This window comes from Phyllostomus discolor, chromosome X, assembly GCF_004126475.2.
Source record: "Phyllostomus discolor isolate MPI-MPIP mPhyDis1 chromosome X, mPhyDis1.pri.v3, whole genome shotgun sequence".
NCBI classification, from domain to species: domain Eukaryota; kingdom Metazoa; phylum Chordata; class Mammalia; order Chiroptera; family Phyllostomidae; genus Phyllostomus; species Phyllostomus discolor.
The window spans coordinates 52,113,210-52,136,448 of NC_050198.1; the positions used below are offsets into that span (position 1 = coordinate 52,113,210).

A 23,239-nucleotide genomic window follows, 5' to 3' on the forward strand; every position below is an offset into this window, starting at 1 on the left:
TCAATTATACAGTTAAAACCTACATCACTAACCCCCACCCCAAAGATTCTTACTTTGTAGGTTGGGGGTGGGTTCCAAAATTTTGCACTTCTAACAATTTCCCAGGTAATGTTGGTGCTGCTTGTCCAGACACCATACCTGAAGTACTACTGATCTACGCAGTACAGAGGAGGATCTAAGACATGGTCTCTGGTTTCAAGGCACTTATAGTCAATTTATGGAGACTAACCAGGCTCAAGAAACATTTGACAGCAGAAGGTATTGTAGAACGTTTTAGTATTTATTCATTCAAGAAATATTTAATGAGTACTAACTACATGCCCAGCACTGTTGTAGGTACTGCTATCATATTAGTGAACATGATAGGCAGAAATTCTTGTTCTCATTTCAAGCCTAATATCATAGGGTAATTCTTATGGGGAAAAGCAGACAATAAAATATAGAGAATATAGGATAATTTATGTGCTAAGAAGAAAAAACAAATAAGGGAGATAAGACATATCAGAGGGGTTTGAAATTTTAGATAAGTGGTCAGAGAATACCTTCCAATTCCATCATTTGACAAGCATCTATTGAGTGAAAACTATGTGTCAGGCATTGTTATAGATGATGGTGAACAGACATAAATAACACAAATAATAAACCCAGCCCTTATGTAAGGTACACATTTATTTGAAAGCCAGGGAATCTGGGAGTTTGGTGTTAACTTTCATGAACTCATTATGTGACTGTGAATGGCTGATACTCCCCTTCTCTGAGCCTTGGTTTCTCCATCTGTTAAATGTAGCAGCTGGACAAAATTATACTTGAACTCCTATGCATCTCTCAGGCTATAATATGTTAAATCCTTTAGGCAATGGGAAATATGTAAGAATGCTTGAAGAAAACTTTGTAGAGAAAGAAAAACTTAATGCTTTTTATAGGCATAGGGGAGCAATGGGGTTTGTGAGGTGAGAAGAAAATTTCAGAAAAAGAATAACATGAGCAAAAGCATGGAAGCAAGAATGGGAGACACATGTTCAATAAAGAGCAAGGTCAGAGAGTTGCCATTGTAATATAGCCGAGATAAGCTGGGTGGGAAGTAAGTGCTCAACAAAGATGAGGTTGCAGCTAATTATAGAGCATCTTGGATGAGAACCCACTAATGGTTTAGATCAGGAGTGTTACAATTATACAGTCAAAGTGATAATTTTAGGAAGGTTAACATGGCAACCATAGTTAAATCTTCAAAATTCTTAATTTTTTCCATAAGATGATCTCTGAATCACAAAAAGTTAAAGTTGTAATCTGTTAATGTCACTGACTGATTATAATATTGCTATCAAACTAATTTTGAGGTGTTTTTCAAGCCTTAAAAGCCAATAACACTACATAATTTTCCTTAAGAGTACTACCATATGTTTGAACCACTGACATATTACTATTTAGATTTAAGTTTTGAACCCTTGGGAGGTAAATTAAGATAGGAAATTATTAATGATATATTCTTTTGTATTTCTTGTTATCCCATAAAATATATAGTTGGATTGATATTGGGTTTATCCCCATCTAGATATGTAGGTAAATCTATATCTGTTTATCAGTATCTCTATTTCTATACACACACACACACACACACATGCACACAAATAGTACTCACTTAGAGTGATGCAAACATTTCTAAAACCAAGTTATTCCCATCTGCTTGCTTGATCATACATAACAAAGGTAATATTCTTGGGAATTATCTTCTAGGGTTTTTTTAAAGATTTTATTTATTTATTTTTAGAGAGGGAAGGGAAGGAGAAAGAGAGAGAGAGAGAGAGAGAGAGAGAGAGAGAGAGAGAGAAACATCAATGTGCAGTTGCTAGGGGCCATGGCCTGTAACCCAGGCATGTACCCTGACTGGGAATCGAACCTGTGACAGTTTGGTTCGCATCCCGTGCTCAATCCACTGAGCTACACCAGCCATGGGCTTTTTTTTTTAAGATTTATTTATTTATTCTTAGAGAGGGAAGGGAGGGAGAAAGAGAGAAAGAAAGAAACATGAATGTGCGGTTGCTGGGGGCCATGGCCTGCAACCCTGTCATGTGCCCTGGCTAGGAATCAAACCTGCGATACTTTGGTTCGTAGCCCACGCTCAATCCACTGAGCTACGCCAGTCAGGTAGTTTTTTATCTTTAATCACCTGAGGAGTATCTATATCTGCTGTATGTTTGCAGCTTTCCAGGCTGTGGTCCTCCTAAAGACAGTTACTCTGGAAGACAGTAATTATAGGGATTATCTGTTCAAAGAAAGGTGTCTCAGGCCAAAAAAAAAAATAGAGAAGGCTATCTTAGATATTGGTTATGTAAAACACTCCAACCTTAGCAAGCTTTACCTTAACTTTCAGATTATATCATAACTTCACAGAGACACAATGGTGAATTTAACAAATCATGACAGACCAAATATTCAGAGCTCTCATTTGTTAAGGGTAGTTTAAACTCAAGTTAAATATGACCTGCAAAATATTTAACTGTCACTGGAATAAGATAAGCAAAAGTGACAATGATGGTTATATTAAAGTGGAAAGTGATTATTTTCCCTTTTATTTTCCAAATTATGAGCAATGTTGGTTGATGGTCTGCTTTATAAAGTGGTAACTTTCTTCAGAGTTGTTTTGACAAATGAGGCACATCCTTTAGTGTTGCTTTTTTTTTAAAAAATGGGAGTTTTTTAATTTTTTCATTTTTTCCTTTTTATTGACTTTTTGGGGTGACACCAGTGTTGATTTTTGAAGAATAGTTAAAATATCTAGAGAACTTTGGGATCATAGAACCAAAATATTACTGGGTTACAGGGGTGATATTTTCCCCTTTTATGTATGCATGATTCTTTTTTATTTCTTTTTAATAAATAGGGGATGGAGAATTGTCGTGGGAACATTCTGATGGTGATATCTTCCGGCAACCTGCCAACAGAGAAGCAGTAAGTGTGAATAGCTCAAATAATTCAACACTCCACAGCATCAGGTCAAACTTTCCTCTCTCCATGGCTACTCTCCCAGCAGCTCCATAAAAGGGCCTATTTCTAACACTATTTTTCTTGCCTTTCCTTGAAAATTTAAATGGCATCATCACCAACCTCTAACCATTTAAGTATACTGTATAATTGGTAACCACAGCAGGGGAGAGAGAGAAGAAAGAAAGGAAAAGAGAGGAGAAGGGAGGGGAGGGGAAGGGAAGGGAGGGGAGGGGAGGGGAGGAGAGGGGAGGGGAGGAGAGGGGAGGGGAGGGGAGGGCAGGGGAGGGCAGGGGAGGCGGGAAGAGAAATTGGAGCCCCAGCCCTTGGGAACCCTTCATCTAGATCAGACGTTGGTTCCCTTTCCTGATGACTTGCCAAATGTTTGTCTTCTGTAAGGCAATCAGGTCACTACACCTATCCAAAACAGTGAAGTGGTTCTGTGGATTGTCAAGTAGGCCTGCCCATCCTTTTGGCAAAGGTACTTTGGACATGCCACATAAACCCTCCCCAAGCCTTAGACTCTCACTCATAACCCTGGAAGAGAGGAAAGGTAGCAAGCTAGATTCTCCTTCCTCATCCCACAACATCTCATTTTTATTCTTGGTGCTAATCTCAGAATAAACTTTATGAGTAGGCATCTCTCTATGTATAGCAATAGCATCTCTTGTTCCTTTGTATTTTGAAGCCATTGAAAAAGTAGAACCTCTCTCTCAAATATATATATATATATATATATGTTTAAATACAGCAACACTCAAGACTTCTTAAAATCTTGACAGGATTTGTTCCAGTTCAAAGAACTTATCATAATAAAGGACTTACAAATATGCACAATGTGTACAAAGGCATTCATTGCACATAAATGGATATTCATCACAACATTGTACAAAAAAAAACTGTACAGGGGCATTTAATGCAGCATTACTTTCATAAGAGCAAACAAATAGACAACCTAAGTGTCTGTCAATAGAAGCATGGTGAAACACTTTATCTATGGGCCCTCTGCAGGCGTTAAAAAGAATGAAGTAGAGCTCTGGCTGGTGTGTCTCAGTAGATTGAGCACCAGCCTGTGAACCAAAGGGTTGCTGGTTCGATTCCCAGTCCAGGGCAGATGCCTGGACTGTGGGCCAGGTTCCCCAGTAGGGGGTGCTTGAGAGGTAAACACACATTGACATTTCTCTCCCTTTCTCCCTCCCTTCCCCTCTGTCTAAAATTAAATAAATAAAATATTTTTTTAAATAATGCAATAGAAATACAGTAAAGTGGAGGGATATCAAAGATATATTAAGGAAGCAAAATGAGGTATGAGACACAATTTATACTATCATATCCTTACATAAAAATTGTGTGTGTGTAAATGTATATGAAAAGATCTGGAAAGTCACTTACCAACATCTTAGAGTGGTAATCTCGGAAGGGGTGGAGAATTGGGCACAAGGACAGGTCAACTCTGAGTTTTTGCTTTATGTCTTTTGTATCATTTGATATTTAACAATGAGTATAAACTAATTTTTATGTTCACTTTGTTTTTGTTCTTTTTATTGTTGTTCAATTAAGTTGTCTCCAGTTTCCCCCTACCACTCCACCTACCTGACATCAAACTATATGACGAGTATAAATTAATTTTTAATAAATAACATTTAAAGAATTTTCTAAAATGCCAGGAATTAGTTCTCAACATGCATTGGACAAAAGGCAAGAGTCTAGGAAATCATACAGCAGACATATAATGAGGGTGTGAGGAAGGTGTTGATAGGAGACAATAAAATGACCAATACAAACATAACAGTGCTGCTGAGGCCATGTATGCCAGCCATCACATGCCCCTTGTGACTTGCATGCCCCCAGCTGGCCAACATCCACAGCCTCCCTTTTCTGTGTTGTGTTGTGATTTCCTCTTTTTCTCAGCCCCAATTTGTATTTGTAGTAGAAAGTTGACATTGGGTAAATTAGTGGCTGTCAATCAGATGACTTTTTTTAATATAATTGATTATGCTATTACAGTTGTCCCATTACCCCTCCCTTCATTCCCCTCCACCCTGCACACCCTCTCTCACCCACATTCCCCCTCTTTAGTTCATGTCCATATGTCATAAGTTCTTTAGCTTCTACATTTCCCGTACTATTCTTGCCCTCCCCCTATTTTCTACCTACCATCTATGCTACTTATTCTCCATACCTTTTCCCCTCTCTCCTCCTCCCACTCCCCTGTTGCTAACCCTCCATTTCTGTGGTTCTATTCCTGTTCTAGTTGTTTGCTTAGTTTCTTTTGGTTTTGCTTTAGGTGTGGTTGTTAATAATTGTGAGTTTGCTGTCCTTTTACTATACATGTTTTTTTTTTTTCCAATCTTCTTTTCTTAGATAAGTCCCTTTAACATTTCATAAAAGAAGGGCTTGGTGATGATGAACTCCTTTAACTTGGCCTTATCTGAGAAGCACTTTATCAGCACTTTATTTATTAATGCTAAATGAAAGCTTTGCCGGATAGAGCAATCTTGGATGTAGGTCCTTGTCTTTAATGACTTGGAATACTTCTTTCCAGCCCCTTCTTGCCTGTAAGGTCTCTTTTGAGAAATCAGCTGACAGTCTGATGGGAACTCCTTTGTAGGTTACTGTCTCCTTCTCTCTTGCTGCTTCTAGGATTCTCTTTTTTTTTTTTTTTTAGATTTCTTTTTTTTTTAATCATTCTTTTTTTTTAAGATTTTATTTATTTATTTTTAGAGAAGGAAGGGAGGGAGGGAGAGAGAGAGAGAGAGAGAAGGAGAGAGAGACATCAATGTGCAGTTGCTGGGGGTTATGGCCTGCAACCCAGGAATGTACCCTGGCTGGGAATCGAACCTGGGACACTTTGGTTCCCAGCCCACGCTCAATCCACTGAGCTACGCCTGCCAGGGCGGATTGTCTTAATTTTAATCTTGGGTAATGTAATTATGATGTGCCTTGGTGTGTTCCTCCTTGGGTCCAACTTCTTTGGGACTCTCTGAGCTTCCTGGACTTCCTGAATGTCTATTTCCTTTGCCAAATTGGGGAATTTCTCCTTCATTATGTTTCCAAATAAGTTTTTAATTTCTTGCTTTTCCTCTTCTCCTCTGGCACCCCTATGATTTGGATACTGGAACATTAAAAGTTGTCCCAGAGGTTCCTAAACCTCTCCTCACTCTTTTGAATTCTTATTTCTTCATTCTGTTCTGGTTGGATGTTGTTTATTTCCTCCTTCTGCTCTAAACTGTTGATCTGAGTCCCAGTTTCCTTCTATTCACTGTTGGTTCCCTATACATTTTACTTTATTTCACTTTTTATAGCCTTCACTACTTACTCTATTTTGCAACCATACTCAACCATTTCTGTGAGCATCCCAATTACCAGTGTTATGAACTGTGCATCTGATAGGTTGGCTATCTCTTCATCACTTAGCTGTATTTTTTTTGTGTGGAGCTTTGACCTATTCTTTCATTTGAGCCATATTTTTTTGTGTCCATGCCTGTTACATGGTAAAGGAATGGAACCTTAGGTACTCGTCAGGGCAGGGCAACCCATGTAGCTGCGTTGTGGTGCTATATGTCAGGGAGGGTCCAAGAGGGACCGATGCCACTTGCTCAGCTCTCTGCTGGCTTTCAGTCACTTCCTCTGCTACCCACAAGCAAATTGGGCCCTTCTGGTGCTGATTCCTGGGTGGGTGGGTTTGTGTACATTCTAAGACTCTGTGGTTCTCTCCAATGAACTCTCCTGTAAGGCTGGGAGTTTCTCCTGCTGCCTTAACCTTCACAAGTTTTTCCAGTCAGTTTTTGAGGCTTTACTTCCCTACTCTGGAACCCTGGGTTGTGCCATCTCTCTCACCACCCACCCCATCATTACTCCCAGTTTATCTGCATGTAAATGTGGGATCACATGGTCCTCCAGCCACTGCCTTGTTGCAAGTTCTCTCCACCCTGGATGCACATCTCCACCGTTCCTACCGGCCTGGACAAATGTTTCTTCTTTAATTCCTTGGTTGTCAGACTTCTATACAGTTCGATTTTCTGGCAGTTCTGGTTGCATTTTGTTTTTAAATTTGTTGCTGTCCCTGTTTTGGCTGTGTGAGCAGGTAAAGTATATCTACCTATGCCTCCATCTTGGCCAGAAGTCTCATTACTTCTAATCAAAATCATACATTACCACTCCCAATACCAGCCTAAAACAGAAGATTTTTTATGTCTGTGATTTTCAGCCTTGGCTTTAAAGTAGAGTCCCCTGAGGGTATATAAAAGTCCTGATGTCCAGATCTTACCCCCAATCAATTCCATCAACTCCCTGGGAATGGGACTCAGGCAGAAATGTTTTTACATTTCCCCAGGTGATTCTGTGTGCAGCCAAAGTGGAAACCGTTGACATGTGTTTATGAACACTGTAGCAGACTTCCATATTGAAAAGACCTTTTCTTCACAGCAGCTTTTAGCCAAATATTTGTGGACCACCTAGCTTGACCAGACATCATCACTCCCACCCTCTCCTCTTTCCCTCGTTTATTTCTTCCTCTCTGTTTCTTCTCACTACCAGCTACTTGCTTCCACTTATTTCTGCCAGCTACAAAACCTCAAATCTTCATTGTCACCCTGAATAAAACCCCTCTCCTCAGTTTCTCTGTCTGTAAAACAAAAGACTTAACATGAGATGAGGTTCTGGGGGCTGCCAGGTCTCTGAACAAAATTCCTGAGTGTTTTGACTTTTGTTTTGTCTTGAATCACTTTTCTACCCTTATCATATGTCCAGGGTCTGAGTTTCTGGCACCAAAGAACAGTTTTTCATCTTGCGCTCACCTACATGAACAGAGAACTTCCTGTGTTTGCTGATTATCCTGGGTCAGCAACCTTCCCTCTCAAATTCTAGTCCTGTCAAACTCCCCCCTTTTAGCATCGGTAGGACACACACAGTCCAAATGGACCTCTCTGTGTTTCTTTGGCAAAATGATGCCAAACTCCCAAAAAGACAAAACAATCTGTAATGGTCTTTGTGAAATGTGAGTGATTATGTTATAAAAAGACATATGAGCTATACTGGTATGAAAAATATTTGCACTGAGAGTGTTGTCTGTGTGCATGATAATAAATGGATGCAATTTCTTATTTTTGTGCATTTTTATAGCAATGTACCAGGGTGGGATCTTCTTACATAAGGGAATAATGTTCTCTTTCTCTTACTCCAGCTCCCATCAGCTCCCCCTCTTCTTACACCAGAGCCCACCCCAAGAGAGTAATAATAATTCCCAAAGTTAAATTTGCAATATGCATGTCTGTGGAACATAAGTATATTAAATATTTTATGTTGGGATTACTGGACCCCATAACTATCTTCTCAATGTTCCCTGCCATTTCTATCACTAAATATAAGGATCTTTTTCAATTGCCTGCAAATAATTTTTACATGTGTCTTCCCTCCTTTACCCCTAATACTTGTCTCTAAAATACAATGTTACTTGACTTTAAACCTTAAGTTCTGTTCTTCATTTATTCTGTCCTCCTCTGTCCTCACTCTACCTCAGCTCCAGGAACAGAGGTCAGTAGCAGAATAGTGGGCTCATCATGTGCCTTTACCCCTTGCTGAAACAACAATGACTGGATTATTTGTGATACAAGACTCTAAGCTTTTATTAGGGACCACAGATTTCATTAATTCAACAAGTTTTTTCTAAGCACCTTCTAGATGCTAGACACTATTTTAGGCACAGGAGATACAGCAGTGAACAAAACAAAGTCCTCACCTCTGCACAGCTGAATTCTAGTACTGGCATGTGCTGTCAGTTTTGTATCTATGAAATGTCTACAGTCTCTGTGCACTGATGTATGATCTCATGCCATTACCTATGTTGAATCTCAGTACATTTATCTGAACTGCACTTGACTCCATCTCTTCCTCCTATCCAATTCACCCAATGCATTCTCAAGGTTCAGTGCTTGGAATCACAGTTTTGATTATCACTCTGCTTTAGAAACATCCCTCAGAGGCTTCCACATTCTCAGCTCTGTTGCGCACCAAGGCCTCACCCCTTAGTCTGTCATTTAAAGTCCTTCCTGATCTGGTGCCAACCAACTTTTGGAATATTATCCTTCAACTGTTACCTTTTATGGACTCTATTTTCTGTGCTGCACCTTCTCAACTTGGAAACCTCTGCCTGGAATACTCCTCACCCACTATGTCCCCCAAAAGTCTATTCATGCTTCATGGCCTAGCTCACAAAGCATCCCCAAAGATAAGCTTCTTTCTTATTCTAACCTGCACAGTATTTTATATTTATCTTGTGGCTTCTGTCATATCCTGCCTTGTGTTGCAGACTGCTACCTTAACTCTTAAACTCACATGTGAGAGTCCTAGGAGCAGGAAGGACACTTTACCCTTTCTGGCTCTTTGTTCCCTCAGAAGTTTGTAGGTGAATCTAGTCCAGTCTTCTATAAAAAGAGGGAAACATCTCAGTATGTTGCCAGTGCTGCTTTACTTTACATCCCTATTTCTCTACTGGTGTGGGTGGATGTGCAGCTTAGATCAGATGTTATCACTAAAAAATTAAATGCCTTCTAATGTATGCAAGGCCATTTCTGCGTTTTCACTGGTGGACTTGGGCAACTGAATTTGTCTTTGTCATTTTAGAGACATTCCTACCACCGCTCTCACGATGATCCTCTGCCAAGCCGACAGACTGCAGGTCTTCCCCACTTTCCTGGGACCAGAAGTCACCGGGGAGCTCTTATGGATTCCCAGCAAGCCTCAGGCACCATTGTGCAGATTGTCATCAATAACAAGCATAAACATGGACAAGGTAAGGGTCATGTTCCTTTTTTACCACATCTACATCAGGGCATCAGCAGCTCTGGTGTTTGGAGGGCTCAAGCTGGGAAAGGACCCTTTCTCTCATGCATATAATACATTCACATGTGAGTCACTCACTATCAAGCCTACAAATTGAGTATGTACAAGTGACTCCATAGAACACTTAGGATTTCCCTAAATACAGTTCAAAGAGCGTATCTAATATTTCAGGTGTATCTGCCCTTATTTAGAGCAAAAGGTAAGAAATGCAACTAATGCAGCCTCCAGCATTTTCTCAGTGGCCCCTGGGGGTTGAATTTTGTTTGGGAAAGTTCATTGGATCTTTACAAGAATGAGAGGTTGTTCATTTTCCAGTAGGAGACCCAATATTCAAAGGTACTCAGTGCCAAATGCTTTTGGAGCTCTTATCCATACCTTAGAAATAACAAGTCTCTCACCTCAGTGCACCATAGTCTCCTGGGAGTCTTGTAAAAGATACATTTCACAGGCCCCAGGCTCAGAAATTCTACTTCATATGAGGAAATTGTCTTTAGGAATGAGAAATCCAGTGAGAAAAATCCAGAAACTTCTTGGCTCAGGACCAGAGGACTGATCAGGTTCACAATGACATGCATCCCACTTAGCCAGCCAGCTGGCTAGAGCAGGCACCCACACACAACCAAAGCCCATTCCTTCCTGCACAGAGTTCTCCTGCTTGCACATCCCCAGTAGTGGAAGTGGGGAGAGGGGAAATTCAATAAAACATTTGACCTTTTTAGTCATTGTATCAACCAGCTCTTCAGAGCAAGAGCTCAGCTAGTTCCTTTTTATGAAACCATAAACATGTTTTGTTTCCTTTAAAGGAAGAACAAATCAAAGGCAGTTCTCTAAATGCGTTAAAAGTAATAAATTATTAAATCAAATGATTTAATAACAGGAGTTGAAAAACAATCTGTTACAAAGAACTCCTACTATCTCAACAAAGTTAGTCAAGCGAAAGCTAGTTGATCACATCTGTTACTAGTTAGATATAAATTTCATATTACAGAAAAAAATTAAATTATTTTTGAAGCTAATAGGCTTAAAAAGAACCTTCAAAATAAAAAATCTCAATTAAAATGGTGATATATAAGATGAACTGGAAATATTTACTATCAATCAGGGTTTGATTTGAAATTTAATAGTTGTAAATTGCAAGGCATTCTGATACGAATTTATGAAATGATGATGAGGAGGAGTAAGGTAAAGATGCAGTTTGATTTTCAATACTAAATTGCCTCTAGTAGATCCCATTTGCTCTGAAAATATTTCGAAGCCTTGAAAAATGTATGGGGAAATGGACTTTGAAAATTCTAAATCCTGTAATTCCTACAGGCCTCTTCACTTTCAGGGCAGAGGCTCATCCCTTGATTTTCTCCATGTCCTACAAAAGCCCCAGCTGGTTCACATTTATTCATTGCCCAGAATTGATTTGGTCAAAGCAGTTCTTTCCTAACCTTTCTACTGTAGTTCACTAGATAATCACTTGTCCCCACCCCCAACTTGCAATGCTGCATATGGATGCATTTAAAATCATCTTGAGAATTTGTTGGTGGGAAGAAGGCTGCATTTCCCTTGAGAGAATTAACTTCACCCTATTGAACTTCAGAGTGTAGGCTCTCATCCAGTCTAGATTGTTTCTTTAGTCCAAATGTTTAGGGGAGAGGTATCCTAGCTATATACCATTGGGAATTGTATAGCTGCCAGCACCTCTTTTTCTTTTTTAGCTCTCCTGCTAACTGTATTCTCTTCTCAGATACAATGTACTGGGTCCCTTGGTAGAGTCAAAGAGGAGAAGCAACAGGACTCTACCATTCTGAACTTGAGTCCAGTCTAAATTTTCTTGAAGCAGACAATGTACCCACTTGATTGCATTGTCTAGAAGGGAGTGTCAGTGTCTGAGGGGGAGAGAAAAGAGGTCAGGGCAGGAGAGAGAACAACACATCTTTTCTGTCTTGTCATGTGATTTCATCCACATCCCTGAGCCTCACAGTTTAGACATCAAGTCCCTATTCTCTCTTACTATAAGGTTGGGAGCTTCTCTGATTTAGATTCTTAAGTACTTGGAAATCTTTACACAGATTGACCTATTAGAGTGTCTAGTATTCTAGCAGCTCTTGCAAAGTACAGGAAAAGTCAGCCAATACATCCATATTTCTTAATGTGACCCAGTGGACTTGGTGAGAAAGAAATAGCCCAATGATTCATCCTTCTGAGGCCACTGTCTTACAGCCAAATCAGTTAATTCCTAGAAACGCCCCAAATGGGGAAATTTCTCCCACCCTAGCCCCACCTTAAGTGATACAACCCACCCTGGAGATGTCGTTGATTGGGATGCCTGACAGGTCTCCCTGGGAATGATGATGTGATGGTAAGAATAAGAAACACACCCAGCCCCAGTTATGGCTTGAAATCTCCAAAATGTGTCAGCACTTTCAAAATGTGAGACAACTCATTCTCAGACCTTCCTATTTACAGCCCTATGCAGTTTTCATCCTGAATCCTAGATCCATGCCTTACTGTAGGAGCTGGATATGTTTTGGTTGGATTGCATTAAAGGATGTTCCTGTGACCCCTTCCCTTCATAGGCCCCTCAGCTTGCAGCCCAGATGCTTGCTCTTGTAAGGCTCCTCAGAAAACATGGAGTCATTGACTTCACTTCCCACTAAACAAATGTGAAACCACCAAAGGATATCTCTAGGACAGACAGTGATTGACTTCAGCCAAATCTCTGTAGCTACTATAAGGTGGGGGGACACAGGATGCTCCCTGAAGATTAGAGGCAAAAAAAAAAAGACTACCTTTCACCACTTACCTGTGGTTCTTTCTCAATCTTGTCTTAGCACCTTTCTTCCCAGGCCAGCACCATTAAGCTCCATACCCATCTGTGTTCGTGGATGAAACTTTCAAAGCTTTTGATATTCTGAATGGATTTGCTTCAGGATCTGGGAAAAAAATTGGTCCTTTGGGAAGATTAGTAGTTTTGCATCTAGTCTCCCTGGGTGGTAAATCTCTCTGGGAAATTTACATGCCAAGAAGAACATCTACTTGGTCCATATCCTGTATGAACTATAGCTATTCAAACTACATTCCACTAGCACTTCCTTATCAGATACCCAGGACAGATACAACTTTGCTTTCACTCACTCCTGAACTTTACAAAATATTTATTTATTGACTGCCTGGTACTTGTGAGCATCCAGAGGCTACTGCTGAAGAACCTGAATACTTGCCAATAGTAGAAAAGACACATGCTATATTTTTAGTTAGAAGAGGCTTGACCCATGGACATGAACAATGGTAAGGGGATTGCCTGAGGGAGTGGGGGGTATTGGGTAGAGGGGAGCAAAAGTGGAAAAATCAGAACTGTAATAGCATAACTGATAAAATATAACTTAAAAAATGAAATCCCTGCTTCTTTATTCTGCCCCCAAAAAGAAGAGGCTGCCCTGTAAATGTATCTCTATGGCCATGTAAAGAACAAAGGATGCTTGGTGTCTTAAAGAGTTCATGGTTTGGATTCTGAGCACAGGGGCCCATTTTTGCTCCCTAGCCTTTATTTTCTGGTATTGTGTTCTCTTTCAGTGTGTGTTTCCAATGGAAAGACCTATTCTCATGGCGAATCCTGGCACCCTAACCTCCGGGCTTTTGGTATTGTGGAGTGTGTACTGTGTACTTGTAATGTCACCAAACAAGAATGTAAGAAAATCCACTGCCCCAACCAATACCCCTGCAAGTACCCTCAAAAAATAGATGGAAAGTGCTGCAAGGTGTGTCCAGGTAAAAAGGCAAAAGGTGTGTTGGTTGTAAGCCCTGCCTTTGGTTGACTGAGATCCCCACATAGTCATTCTCAATGTTCTGTGAACATCAGAAATGTAATAAATATGCCACATCACTGTAATGGTAACAGTTCTACTAATAAGAACTGTTCTACTAATAGAACAGTTCTACTAGTAGAACTATCAGTTCTACTAATAATGAACTTCATTCTATCCTCTTTGGAAGAAATGGACTACTAAGAATTACACTGTGGATTTTTTTTGTCAGCCATGCCTTTGACACCATGTAGCCCTAAATGCCAAACTTAAGTCTTGGTTTTATAAATAGTAGAAAGTGTAAAAAGGTTCCCCTTTCTCCACATCCTTGCCAGTACTTGTTGTTGATTTATTGATGGTAGCCATTCTGACAAGTGTGAGGTGATATCTCATTGTGGTTTTAATTTGCATTTTTCTCATTATTAGTGACATTTAGCATCTTTTCATATGTCTATTGGCCATCTGTATGTCCTCTTAGCAGAAGTATCTATTCAGCTCCTCTGCCCACTTTTTAATTGGATTTTTTGTGCTCAGTTTTATAATTTCTTTATAAATTTTGGATATTAACCCCTTATCAAATGGGATATTTATACAATGGAATACTACTCAACCATAAAAAAAAAGAAATTTTTACCTTTTTGTGGCAGCATGGATGGTCCTGGAAAATATTATGCTGAGTGAAATAAGCCAGTCAGAGAAAGATAAATAGCATATGATTTCACTCATATGTGGAATCTAATAAAAAATCTGCATCAATAAGCAAAATGAGCATAGACTCACAGATGAAGAGCAGGATGACAGCTGGAGGGGAGGGTTTGTAGTGGAAGTATTGAGCAAAAATAAAAAAGGACTCATGAACATGGAGAACAGTGTGGTGATTGCTGGGAGGAAGGGGTATAAGGGGGACTATGTGGTAATGGAAAAAATACAATGAACATAAATTTAAAAAAATAGAGAAATTATGTTATGATACTGATTAGGAAGAACAGTAGTAGCTTTTATTTACATTACTATTTACCTCATCAAAGCACAATGACATCCAAATACCTTTTTGAGATAAGATGAGAGATAAGTGAGGTATAATGGAAGGAGAGTGGGTTCCGGTCCTAATCTAAGTTGCTGTGTGACTTTGGAAATGTTCCAGATCTGCTCTGGGCATCATCACCCTCGTCTTTACAATGAAAAGTTTGGAACAGTTGACCTCCAAGCCCCCTTCCAAGACCAAAATCCTATCATGACATTATTATTTCTCTGTTATAGATAAGAAAACAGGGGTGTATAAGTAGTGACTTACCAAGGCACATAAATAGATAATAAAACCAAGGCCTATAATTCCAGGCCAGTAGAAAATATAAACTGATAACAAATGACAAATTAATTCTTTAATAGTGGTTTTAATACATGGGATAGATAAAATTATAGTTTATAGTAATGGGGTTGACAGAGTATAGGATTGGTAATCAAGTATTCTAGCCCTGATTCTGCTACTGGTTTCCTGTGTGATCTAGAACAAGTCACTCCACCTCTATGAGCCTCAGTTTTCTTCTCTGCAAAATGAGAGGGTTAGAATAGACTATTTATTAGGGTCCCTCTAGCTTCAACATTCCAAGAGTGAATGAATTAATTACTTCCAAGGACAAGAATTTATCATTTATTATGTCAAATGCAAAGCATTTTTGTAAACATAGTTGAAAAAACAAACATTTTGAAATGTACACAGAAAGCTAAATTATTTATTCCTTCAATTTAGGCAATTCCTCATGAGTAGCAGGCAACAATAACTTTATTCAATATGTGTTTTTTCTCTTTTAAAAATATTTTTCCTTATTTTTAGAGACAGGAGAAGGGATGGAGAAAGAGAGGGAGACAAATATCAATGTGAGAGAAATATCTATTGGTTGCCTCTCATATATATGCACACAACAGGGGGCCAAACCAGCAACCTAGGCATGTGCCCAGACTGGGAATTAAACCAGTGACCCTTGGCCTTGCAAGATGACACCTAACTAATTGAGTCACACCAGTCAGGGCTCAATGTATAATTTTTAAGGATCTTCATGTAAGCCAGTGGTTCTCAAGTTTGTCTACACTTTGGAATCCTGCTGAGAGCTTCTAAAAAGAACTGTGTCGCATCCTTCAGAGATCATGATTTAATAGGCATGAGGTGTGGCCTGCGCTTTGGAATTTTTAAAAGATCCCCAGATGATACTAATTTTCAGGCAAGTTCAGGGACCCCTGATATAGGTAGCTCCAGGGTGGTTTATGGTCTTGCTTCTCAAAACGTGATTTGTGGACCAGCAACACCTCAAAGGTAGTTAGAAATGCAGACTCTGAGGTTATATCCCAGACCTGCTGCATCAGAATCTGCACAGTAAAAAGAATCCTCAGTTGATTCCATTGCACATTAAAGTTTAAAAACATTTATTAGTGGCACAAACAAAATCTTTCTTAATCTAGTGCCCCTTATCTACCAGAATAAACAGTGACAGGGTGTGGCTAGGAAGGACAGGAGCTATCTGATCTGGAGTAGAGAATTGGGCCATTAAAATTGGTGAGGCAATGTACTCATCAGGGTTAGGGAGGAAATACGTTCTGATATTGATATGGACATGGGTCCACCCAGCCACAATGGCCTATTATGACTTCCAAATCTGGGATCTCACTGGATCCTCAAATCTTCTAATATCAGGTTAATTCCACAAACACAATTTTCTCTTTGGTCAAGGGTCTAATGCCTATAGTCATATAAGTAAAACAACAAGATAATTTTTTATTAAACTAATAGCTACCTAAACTACTGCAAAACCAAATACTATTTCATTGTGTGCTTAGGATTTTATTGATGCAGGTGATTTAAAGTTCACGAATCAAAAAGGTGTGAGAACAGGACACAGAATGGGCATTGCCTTTAAAACAATTGGCCTCTCAGATCAGTAATATTTATCAAAAACTTCACTTTCCATTCTATTTGACTGAGCAACTTCACTCCTACGAATCTTAAAAAGTAATGAGACATATACAGATATACAAATAATGATTTTTGCTGCAGGGCTGTTTACAATATTGAAAAATTGTAAACAGTTTGAAAGTCTACCAATATGGGGATGGTTAAATAGTTATGTCTGTACTGCGAGGAAGGAGGGTAAGATGGCAGAGGAATGAATTGAAGTCACACTAACCTCCTCCCAGGACCAAGCAGGAATTACAACTAAGTTGTGGAGAAGTCACCCAGAACAAACAACTGAACAATAGCAAGAGATAAGACATAACCTCAGAGAGACAGAAGAATCAGCTTCAGCACAACATAATGGTAGGGAGTGTGGTGGGGACTCAAGAATGCTGGCTGGGCACCCACAGAGGGCAGCGCCAGAGGGATAACTAAGCAACCAGTTGGATGCCCCTGGGAAGAATGGGGTCTAAACTCTAAGCTGTGATCCCCAGCCTAGAGCACCAGAGCCCCAAAAATACATAGATAACAACTAGCAGCAAAAAGCAGTAGGGTTGCCCTCTGCCAGAGACAGATGGCTGGAGATGCAAAGAGCCATTTAAAGGGCCAATGCACAAATTTTCACTTGCAGCCACTTACCCTGGGCTCCAGCAAACGGGGAAGGCAGAGTGGGCTACAGATGCCTGAGGCAAGACTGGGGATGGAAGCTTTGGGGAGAGAACTGAGAGAGCAGATGCTGGGATCCTGGTTCTGAGTCATCCCCCTTATGGCAGCAGCTATCCTGCTCAGGTAGACTTCTCCCCTGCAGGCAGCAGCAGCTTGAGGGAAAACAATAGCCCCAACACCAGGAGGGATTCTGCTCCACCCTATGGTGCCTTAGCCTGACTGCTGAGTGCAGAGTGACTAGATGAACAACTGGAGGAGACAGCCACAGACAGTAGATCCCTGGAAGTCTCAAACAGACAGCTTAAGGTCAGACGGGGTTAACATCTGACATCAGCATAGGTGGATCCAGAAAGAAAAAACAGTGGTAAATACTAGAGGCTTCCAAGATGAAATGTGCTGTGGTGTTCTCCATTATTTATGATATTTTCTTTCCTATACAGCTTTTTAAAAAGATTTTATTTATTTTTAGAGAGCAGGGAAGGGAGGGAGAGAGGGAAAGAAACATCAATGTGTAGCTGCCTCTCATGCGCCCCCTATTGGGGACCTGGCCTGCAACCCAGTCATGTGCCCTAGACTGAGAATCAAACTGGTTACCCCTTGGTTTGAAGACCAGTGCTCAGTCCACTGAGCCACACCAGCCAGAGAGACTTGCATAGTTTTTTAACATTCATTTCTTGTCCATCAAGTCTGTGCGTATTCTGCCTTCTTCATTCCCTTTTTTATTCATGATGTAAATTTTACTTCCTTTCTTCATATTGCTCCAACTCCCAACTCTTATTAGTACTCCTCCCTCTACCCTCTCAAAATCATTTAAGTAGGTCATGTCATATTTGCTGTCCTTTCTTATAATAGTCTTAATGTCTTTATACCCTTTTTAATACGGGTTTATTTGTTGTTGATAGTGGGATTGTGGCGGGGTATTTTTGTGGGTGTGGGTCTTTTTCCTGGGCTTTGTGGTTTAGTTCTGGCAGAACCTGCACAACAGCATACAAGACATGGTGAATAGAGTAACCCTCAGTCAACCAGCTAGAGGGAAGGACCCACCAAAAGATCAACCCAACAACAATCAAAACTCAATTACATACACAGATCTAACATAAACTATATAAAAGGCATCCTAAGATCATCAAGTTCAGAAGCTCAAGGAGACTACACCACTGAATCTCACAGATCCACTACCATAGAAGATAACACCACAAAGTCAGGGAGTCAAAACAGATCAATTTAAGGAGTAGAAGAAAACAAGAAGTTTCACAAATAATGGGAAGATAAAGAAACCACCCCCAATCCTCAGAAAGAGTGCTAAATGAAGTAGAGGCAAGTCAACTATCAGATATTGAGTTCAAAACAATTGGTATAAGGAAGCTCAATGAGGATTACTAAAAAAAAAAAAAAAAAACTACAGGGAAGCTATGAGGAACTTACTGTACTGTGGCACAGTACACAGCCATTAAAAATTATTGTAGATCAAGATTTAATGGCACAGAAAGATGTTTGCAATGTATTTGCTAAGTATGAAGACCCTGGCATATACAAAACAATATGTATATATGATCCCACTTAGTGTGTGTGTTGTGAGCTTCAAGGCCTGGCAGGTTCATGGTATCATGCAGACAGAAAATATTCATGGAGCCATTGGGATGTCTTGCATGCCTTTATTCACGGGTGGGCAGGCCATGCATGCTGAAAGCTGTGCATCCCCCTGCATGTCTCTGCGTAACAAACATTGTGGCCCTTGCTCCCCAGGGTGGCACCCATCCTCGCCCCCAGCAGGGAGTGCCTACCTGCTTAAGTACTAGAGGCAAACAAAGCTGGAAAATGCCAGAAAATTATATAACATAATATAATTCTGTGCATGCAAGCCCTCTTCATGTTATGGGAACAGTTTATTGGACCCAGTCTCAAGGCTATGATAACACTACTTATCATGTGCCTTCAAGGCAATGGGAACACTGCTTCTCTTAGTTACCCAGATACCTTGGTGAGGAAGCAAGACTGCCTCCACTTACCCCACAGTATGTTAAAAAATAAAGTGTTTATAATACTCTTAGACAAAAAAAGGAAGACTGGAAAGGTATATGGAGAATGTTAACAGTGGCTATATTTAGGTGATTGAATTATGGGTAATTTTATTTTCTTATTTTTGTCTACCTGTATTTTCAAAATTATCAATGTGTATTATTTTTGTAATTAGAAAAATAATAAAGTGTATTATTTTCATAACTTATCTTCAAAGTTCCAATTGACAATGTATTGAAGAGTCTGATTGACTAAACATGTTTCTCTGAAAAAGCTGCTTTCCCACTCAGGTGTGTGGAGATTGAGCAACATGGAAGGAGAGAGTTTCTGTTCCTTTCTGTTTAACTGTCTCTCAGTGAACCAGACATTGGTGTCTGCATATTGAATGACTCCTGATAGTCAAATTGCCTAACAGTAGTTATTACCCAGAGGCCAGAGCACCAGCTGCAGGTACTCAGCAACTTCAGTGCATCAAGGGGCATGAACTTGTTCATGCATTCAATCTGGAAATACATATTATGTGCCTACTGTGTGCAAGACACTGTTGTAGGCACTGAGAATACAGAGATGAACAAGACAGACAAAAGGTTACCTTACATTCTAGTGGGAGAAAAAAGACAATGAACACAAACCAATAGGTAATTTTACATTGTGATGAATACTGTGAAGGAAAAATAAATACAGCCAGGTGATTATGAATAGGGAGGGGGTGGCATTTTCAAAAGAGTTGTCAGGGAAGGCTTCTCTGAAGAAGTGATATTGAGTAGGGTCCTAATGATGTGAAGGGGTGAGAAATGGTAAGATCATGACATCACCAGCTTCTTAGAAAATAACACATGACAGAGGAAAAGGAACAAAGGATTGTGGAGGAAAATGATTGATCGGGAAAAGAGAACAGTAAATTCAGTTTTTCATGTTGAGAAGGGAAAAGAGACAGAATTTGCTGATGATACAGCCAAAAGATTCATTATAACAAATGATTCCAGGCTCCTTCAATAACAAACTAGGGCCACAATAAATGATGTGAATTTCACCTTTCTCTTTCCTTTGGTATGGTAGAAGCTGCCTTGCCTGACATATAAGTGGCCACCTACAGGGTTGTGTGGGATTTCCACTTCCTGAATGAATATTCCCCAACTCTCCTCTCACCCCACTATTGTACTCTAATACCAGGAATTCCCATAATTATACCTCCTTTGGGATTACAGCATAAAAAGCCCCTGTTAAGACAAAACTTTTCTGGGCTTTGCTAAAACATCCTCATCGGTCATCACCACTTCCGTAAGGAAAAGGTTTCTTAATTTCATAGTTTTGGAGGGCTCAGGACAGGAGCATTTCCACTGGAAAGTGGGAATAGCCAGAAATGACTTCATGCATGGCATACTTCCCTGAAAGGAAATGAAAGTAAGTGAACATGGAGTGATCAGAAAGCACCTTCAGTTGGAGGTTTAATGAGGAGGATATTCCCAAGTAAGCAGTTCAAGAGACACTTTACACCAGGAGTGTCAAAGTCATTTTCACCAGGGGCCACATCAGCCTCATGGTTGCCTTCAAAGGGCCAAATGTAATTTCAACTCCTTAACAGTTAAGGAGTGGTTACATTTACACAGTCCTAAAATTATTTTGGCCCTTTGAAGGCAACCTCGAGGCTGATGTGGCCACCGGTGAAAATGAGTTTGACACCCCTGGTTTACACTTAACATTTTCAAGCACCAGCCAGTGTTGGATCAGTAATGGATTTTGTTGTTTATAGATTCCTCCCAGTGAATGAGTTAATCTCTTGGAGGGGAAGGGGGTTTTGTATAGATGACTCTTCAGGACACTGGGAGAATTTTTAGCATATTATACGTACTTCCAGTACCATCATGGATTTCATATGGTAGTTATAGCCATAGCCAGTATTAAGCTGGTGAGCAAAATTTAGCAAATGAACTCAGCTCTCACTCTAAAGGTGATACTTATATACATAGAAGTCCCTGTGCATTTAGTAATCTCCTCCCCCTTCACCCATTTGAACATGCTAGCACACCCCTTAAATACCTAATATATCACCTTTTTTAGAATGGCCTACCAAGTAATTGAGTAACTAAAAGGAAGGTCTAAAGAAGAAAGGAATATTGATGTAGGATAATCTATAAATTGAGTAGTCCAACCTGGAATCATCAAGAGATTTAGTTTTGTCCTCACTGTGCCAATATGGTAGTGGGAGTGGGAAAGATAACCAGGTCAGTAACAGACATGCAATAGCAATTTGATTACAATCTCTAGTCCAAATGTGTCCTAATGGCTAACAGTGATCTTCCTAATTAGAGTCACAGATCCAAAGTACTCAACATTCAACACTTGTATCAGATACTTTTACAAATGATTTCTGTACTTATTAAAAATTTTCAGAGTGTCCATGGCTTCTCTTTGCTGTTCTGGGTTTGAGTGTACATTTTAAATACACAGCTCAGGAGGGCACTGAGGAGAGCACTGAGGGGCCAGCAAAATAACTAACTCACAAATAACCAAACAAGAGAAACTTTTCTTGGTAGGGGGCTGAGGAATGAGGAGGGTGGAATGAAAAGATGAATATCAGGAGGTGGTAACTTTATGCTTGGAAGCTAAAATCCAAGTTTAGTTTGTATTTTAAATGATCCATAGTTGAGGGAGTTGACCAATATTTTTGCGTCTCCCAACCACTCTTTGGCATAGCATGCTATATGACTAATCTGATATCTAGTTTTTGGCAGTGGTGTTGATTTGGTACTATCATTCCCCTTACAAACAAATCAAAAAGCATTCAGAAATGTCAAGCCAACTTGGATAGATTATTTGTGCAAGTATATACACATAAATGAATGTTATAGATGTTTTCTAAGTGTAAGTGATGTTAGTGAAGGTAACTGAGGCCCTCTTTCAGACCATTCCCTGTGTCTCTCTTGGTAACACTGAGCTGGACAGACCATAATCCTGACCCAGCATGGAAAATCCCATGTTCCCTTAATTGCCTAAGAGATTTGTACCTAGCCACATTCTTTCTCCTCATAGAGGTCCAGTTCTTATGGGGTGATTGGTGGATCCACTTTAGTTTGTGGGCCAGTGTTTTGCAGAACTACGGATTCTGTCATCATGTGGACTTACGTTAAAGGTCATGTGCTCCTTTGTGATTTGGTGGCTGTTATAGGGGCAGCCTAAGCTGACACAGTGAAATATGGGTGTAACTTCTCTGTAATAATATTTTTGTTGATCGTTCACTTTTGATGAGTATGTGGTGTTACAAACAATGAGATGCATAAATGCAGACGTTTGCTTCTAATTTTGGAAAACAGTGACAAAACTCTACCTGCTTCCTGATTCTAGAACTTCCAGGCCAAAGCTTTGACAGCAAAGGCTACTTTTGTGGAGAAGAATCAATGCCCATATATGAATCTGTGTTCATGGAGGATGGGGAGACTACCAGAAAAATAGCACTGGAGACAGAGAGACCACCTCAGGTTGAGGTCCATGTTTGGACCATTCAAAAAGGTGAGCAAAACAATTAATTTTTGTTTGTTTTTTTTGTAAAGGGGACACAGGTAAGGAGGGAAGAACTCACCCTAATTTTGGTTCAACTTGTTTCTCTGTTTGGGTCAGAATATGTCCTGATTGCTTAGAAACTAACACATGACTAATACAGTTGTTATTATGGCCTTTAACTTTAAGCTTAGCTTGAGCTAAAAAGTAAGCATTGACCCTTGGGGTTTGTTGTCTTTCTTACATAACCAAGGCTAGAGGAGTGGTTCTCAATCCTGGCTGCCATCAGAATCATCTGGGACATTTTTTTAAATACCAAATGTCTGGACCTACCCCCGGAGATTCTGACTAATTGATTTGGAGTGGGGCCTGGGCGGAGGTGTTTTTTTAAAGCTCCACAGGTGATTCTAGTGTGTGGTCAGGATTGCAGACTATTAAACTGTAGTTTACCATTCTTTTCAACACAAAGCTCCACAAACATGAAAATCTA

General features: G+C 39.9%; 1 protein-coding gene across 4 annotated transcripts in view; it reads left to right on the top strand.

Annotated features, from left to right (window-relative positions):
- The window catches only part of CHRDL1 (chordin like 1), a 150,023-nt gene that overhangs the window by 120,999 nt on the left and 5,785 nt on the right, over positions 1-23,239 (top strand). For 3 of the 4 annotated variants that reach the window (XM_036017157.1, XM_036017156.1, XM_036017158.1), the window contains exons 7-10: positions 2,882-2,949; positions 9,607-9,775; positions 13,390-13,599; positions 22,594-22,761. In XM_036017157.1, coding sequence (XP_035873050.1) covers positions 2,882-2,949; positions 9,607-9,775; positions 13,390-13,599; positions 22,594-22,761 — 615 coding nt within the window. The remainder of the gene's footprint in view (positions 1-2,881; positions 2,950-9,606; positions 9,776-13,389; positions 13,600-22,593; positions 22,762-23,239) is intronic. The other variant, XM_036017159.1, reaches the window with a different exon arrangement.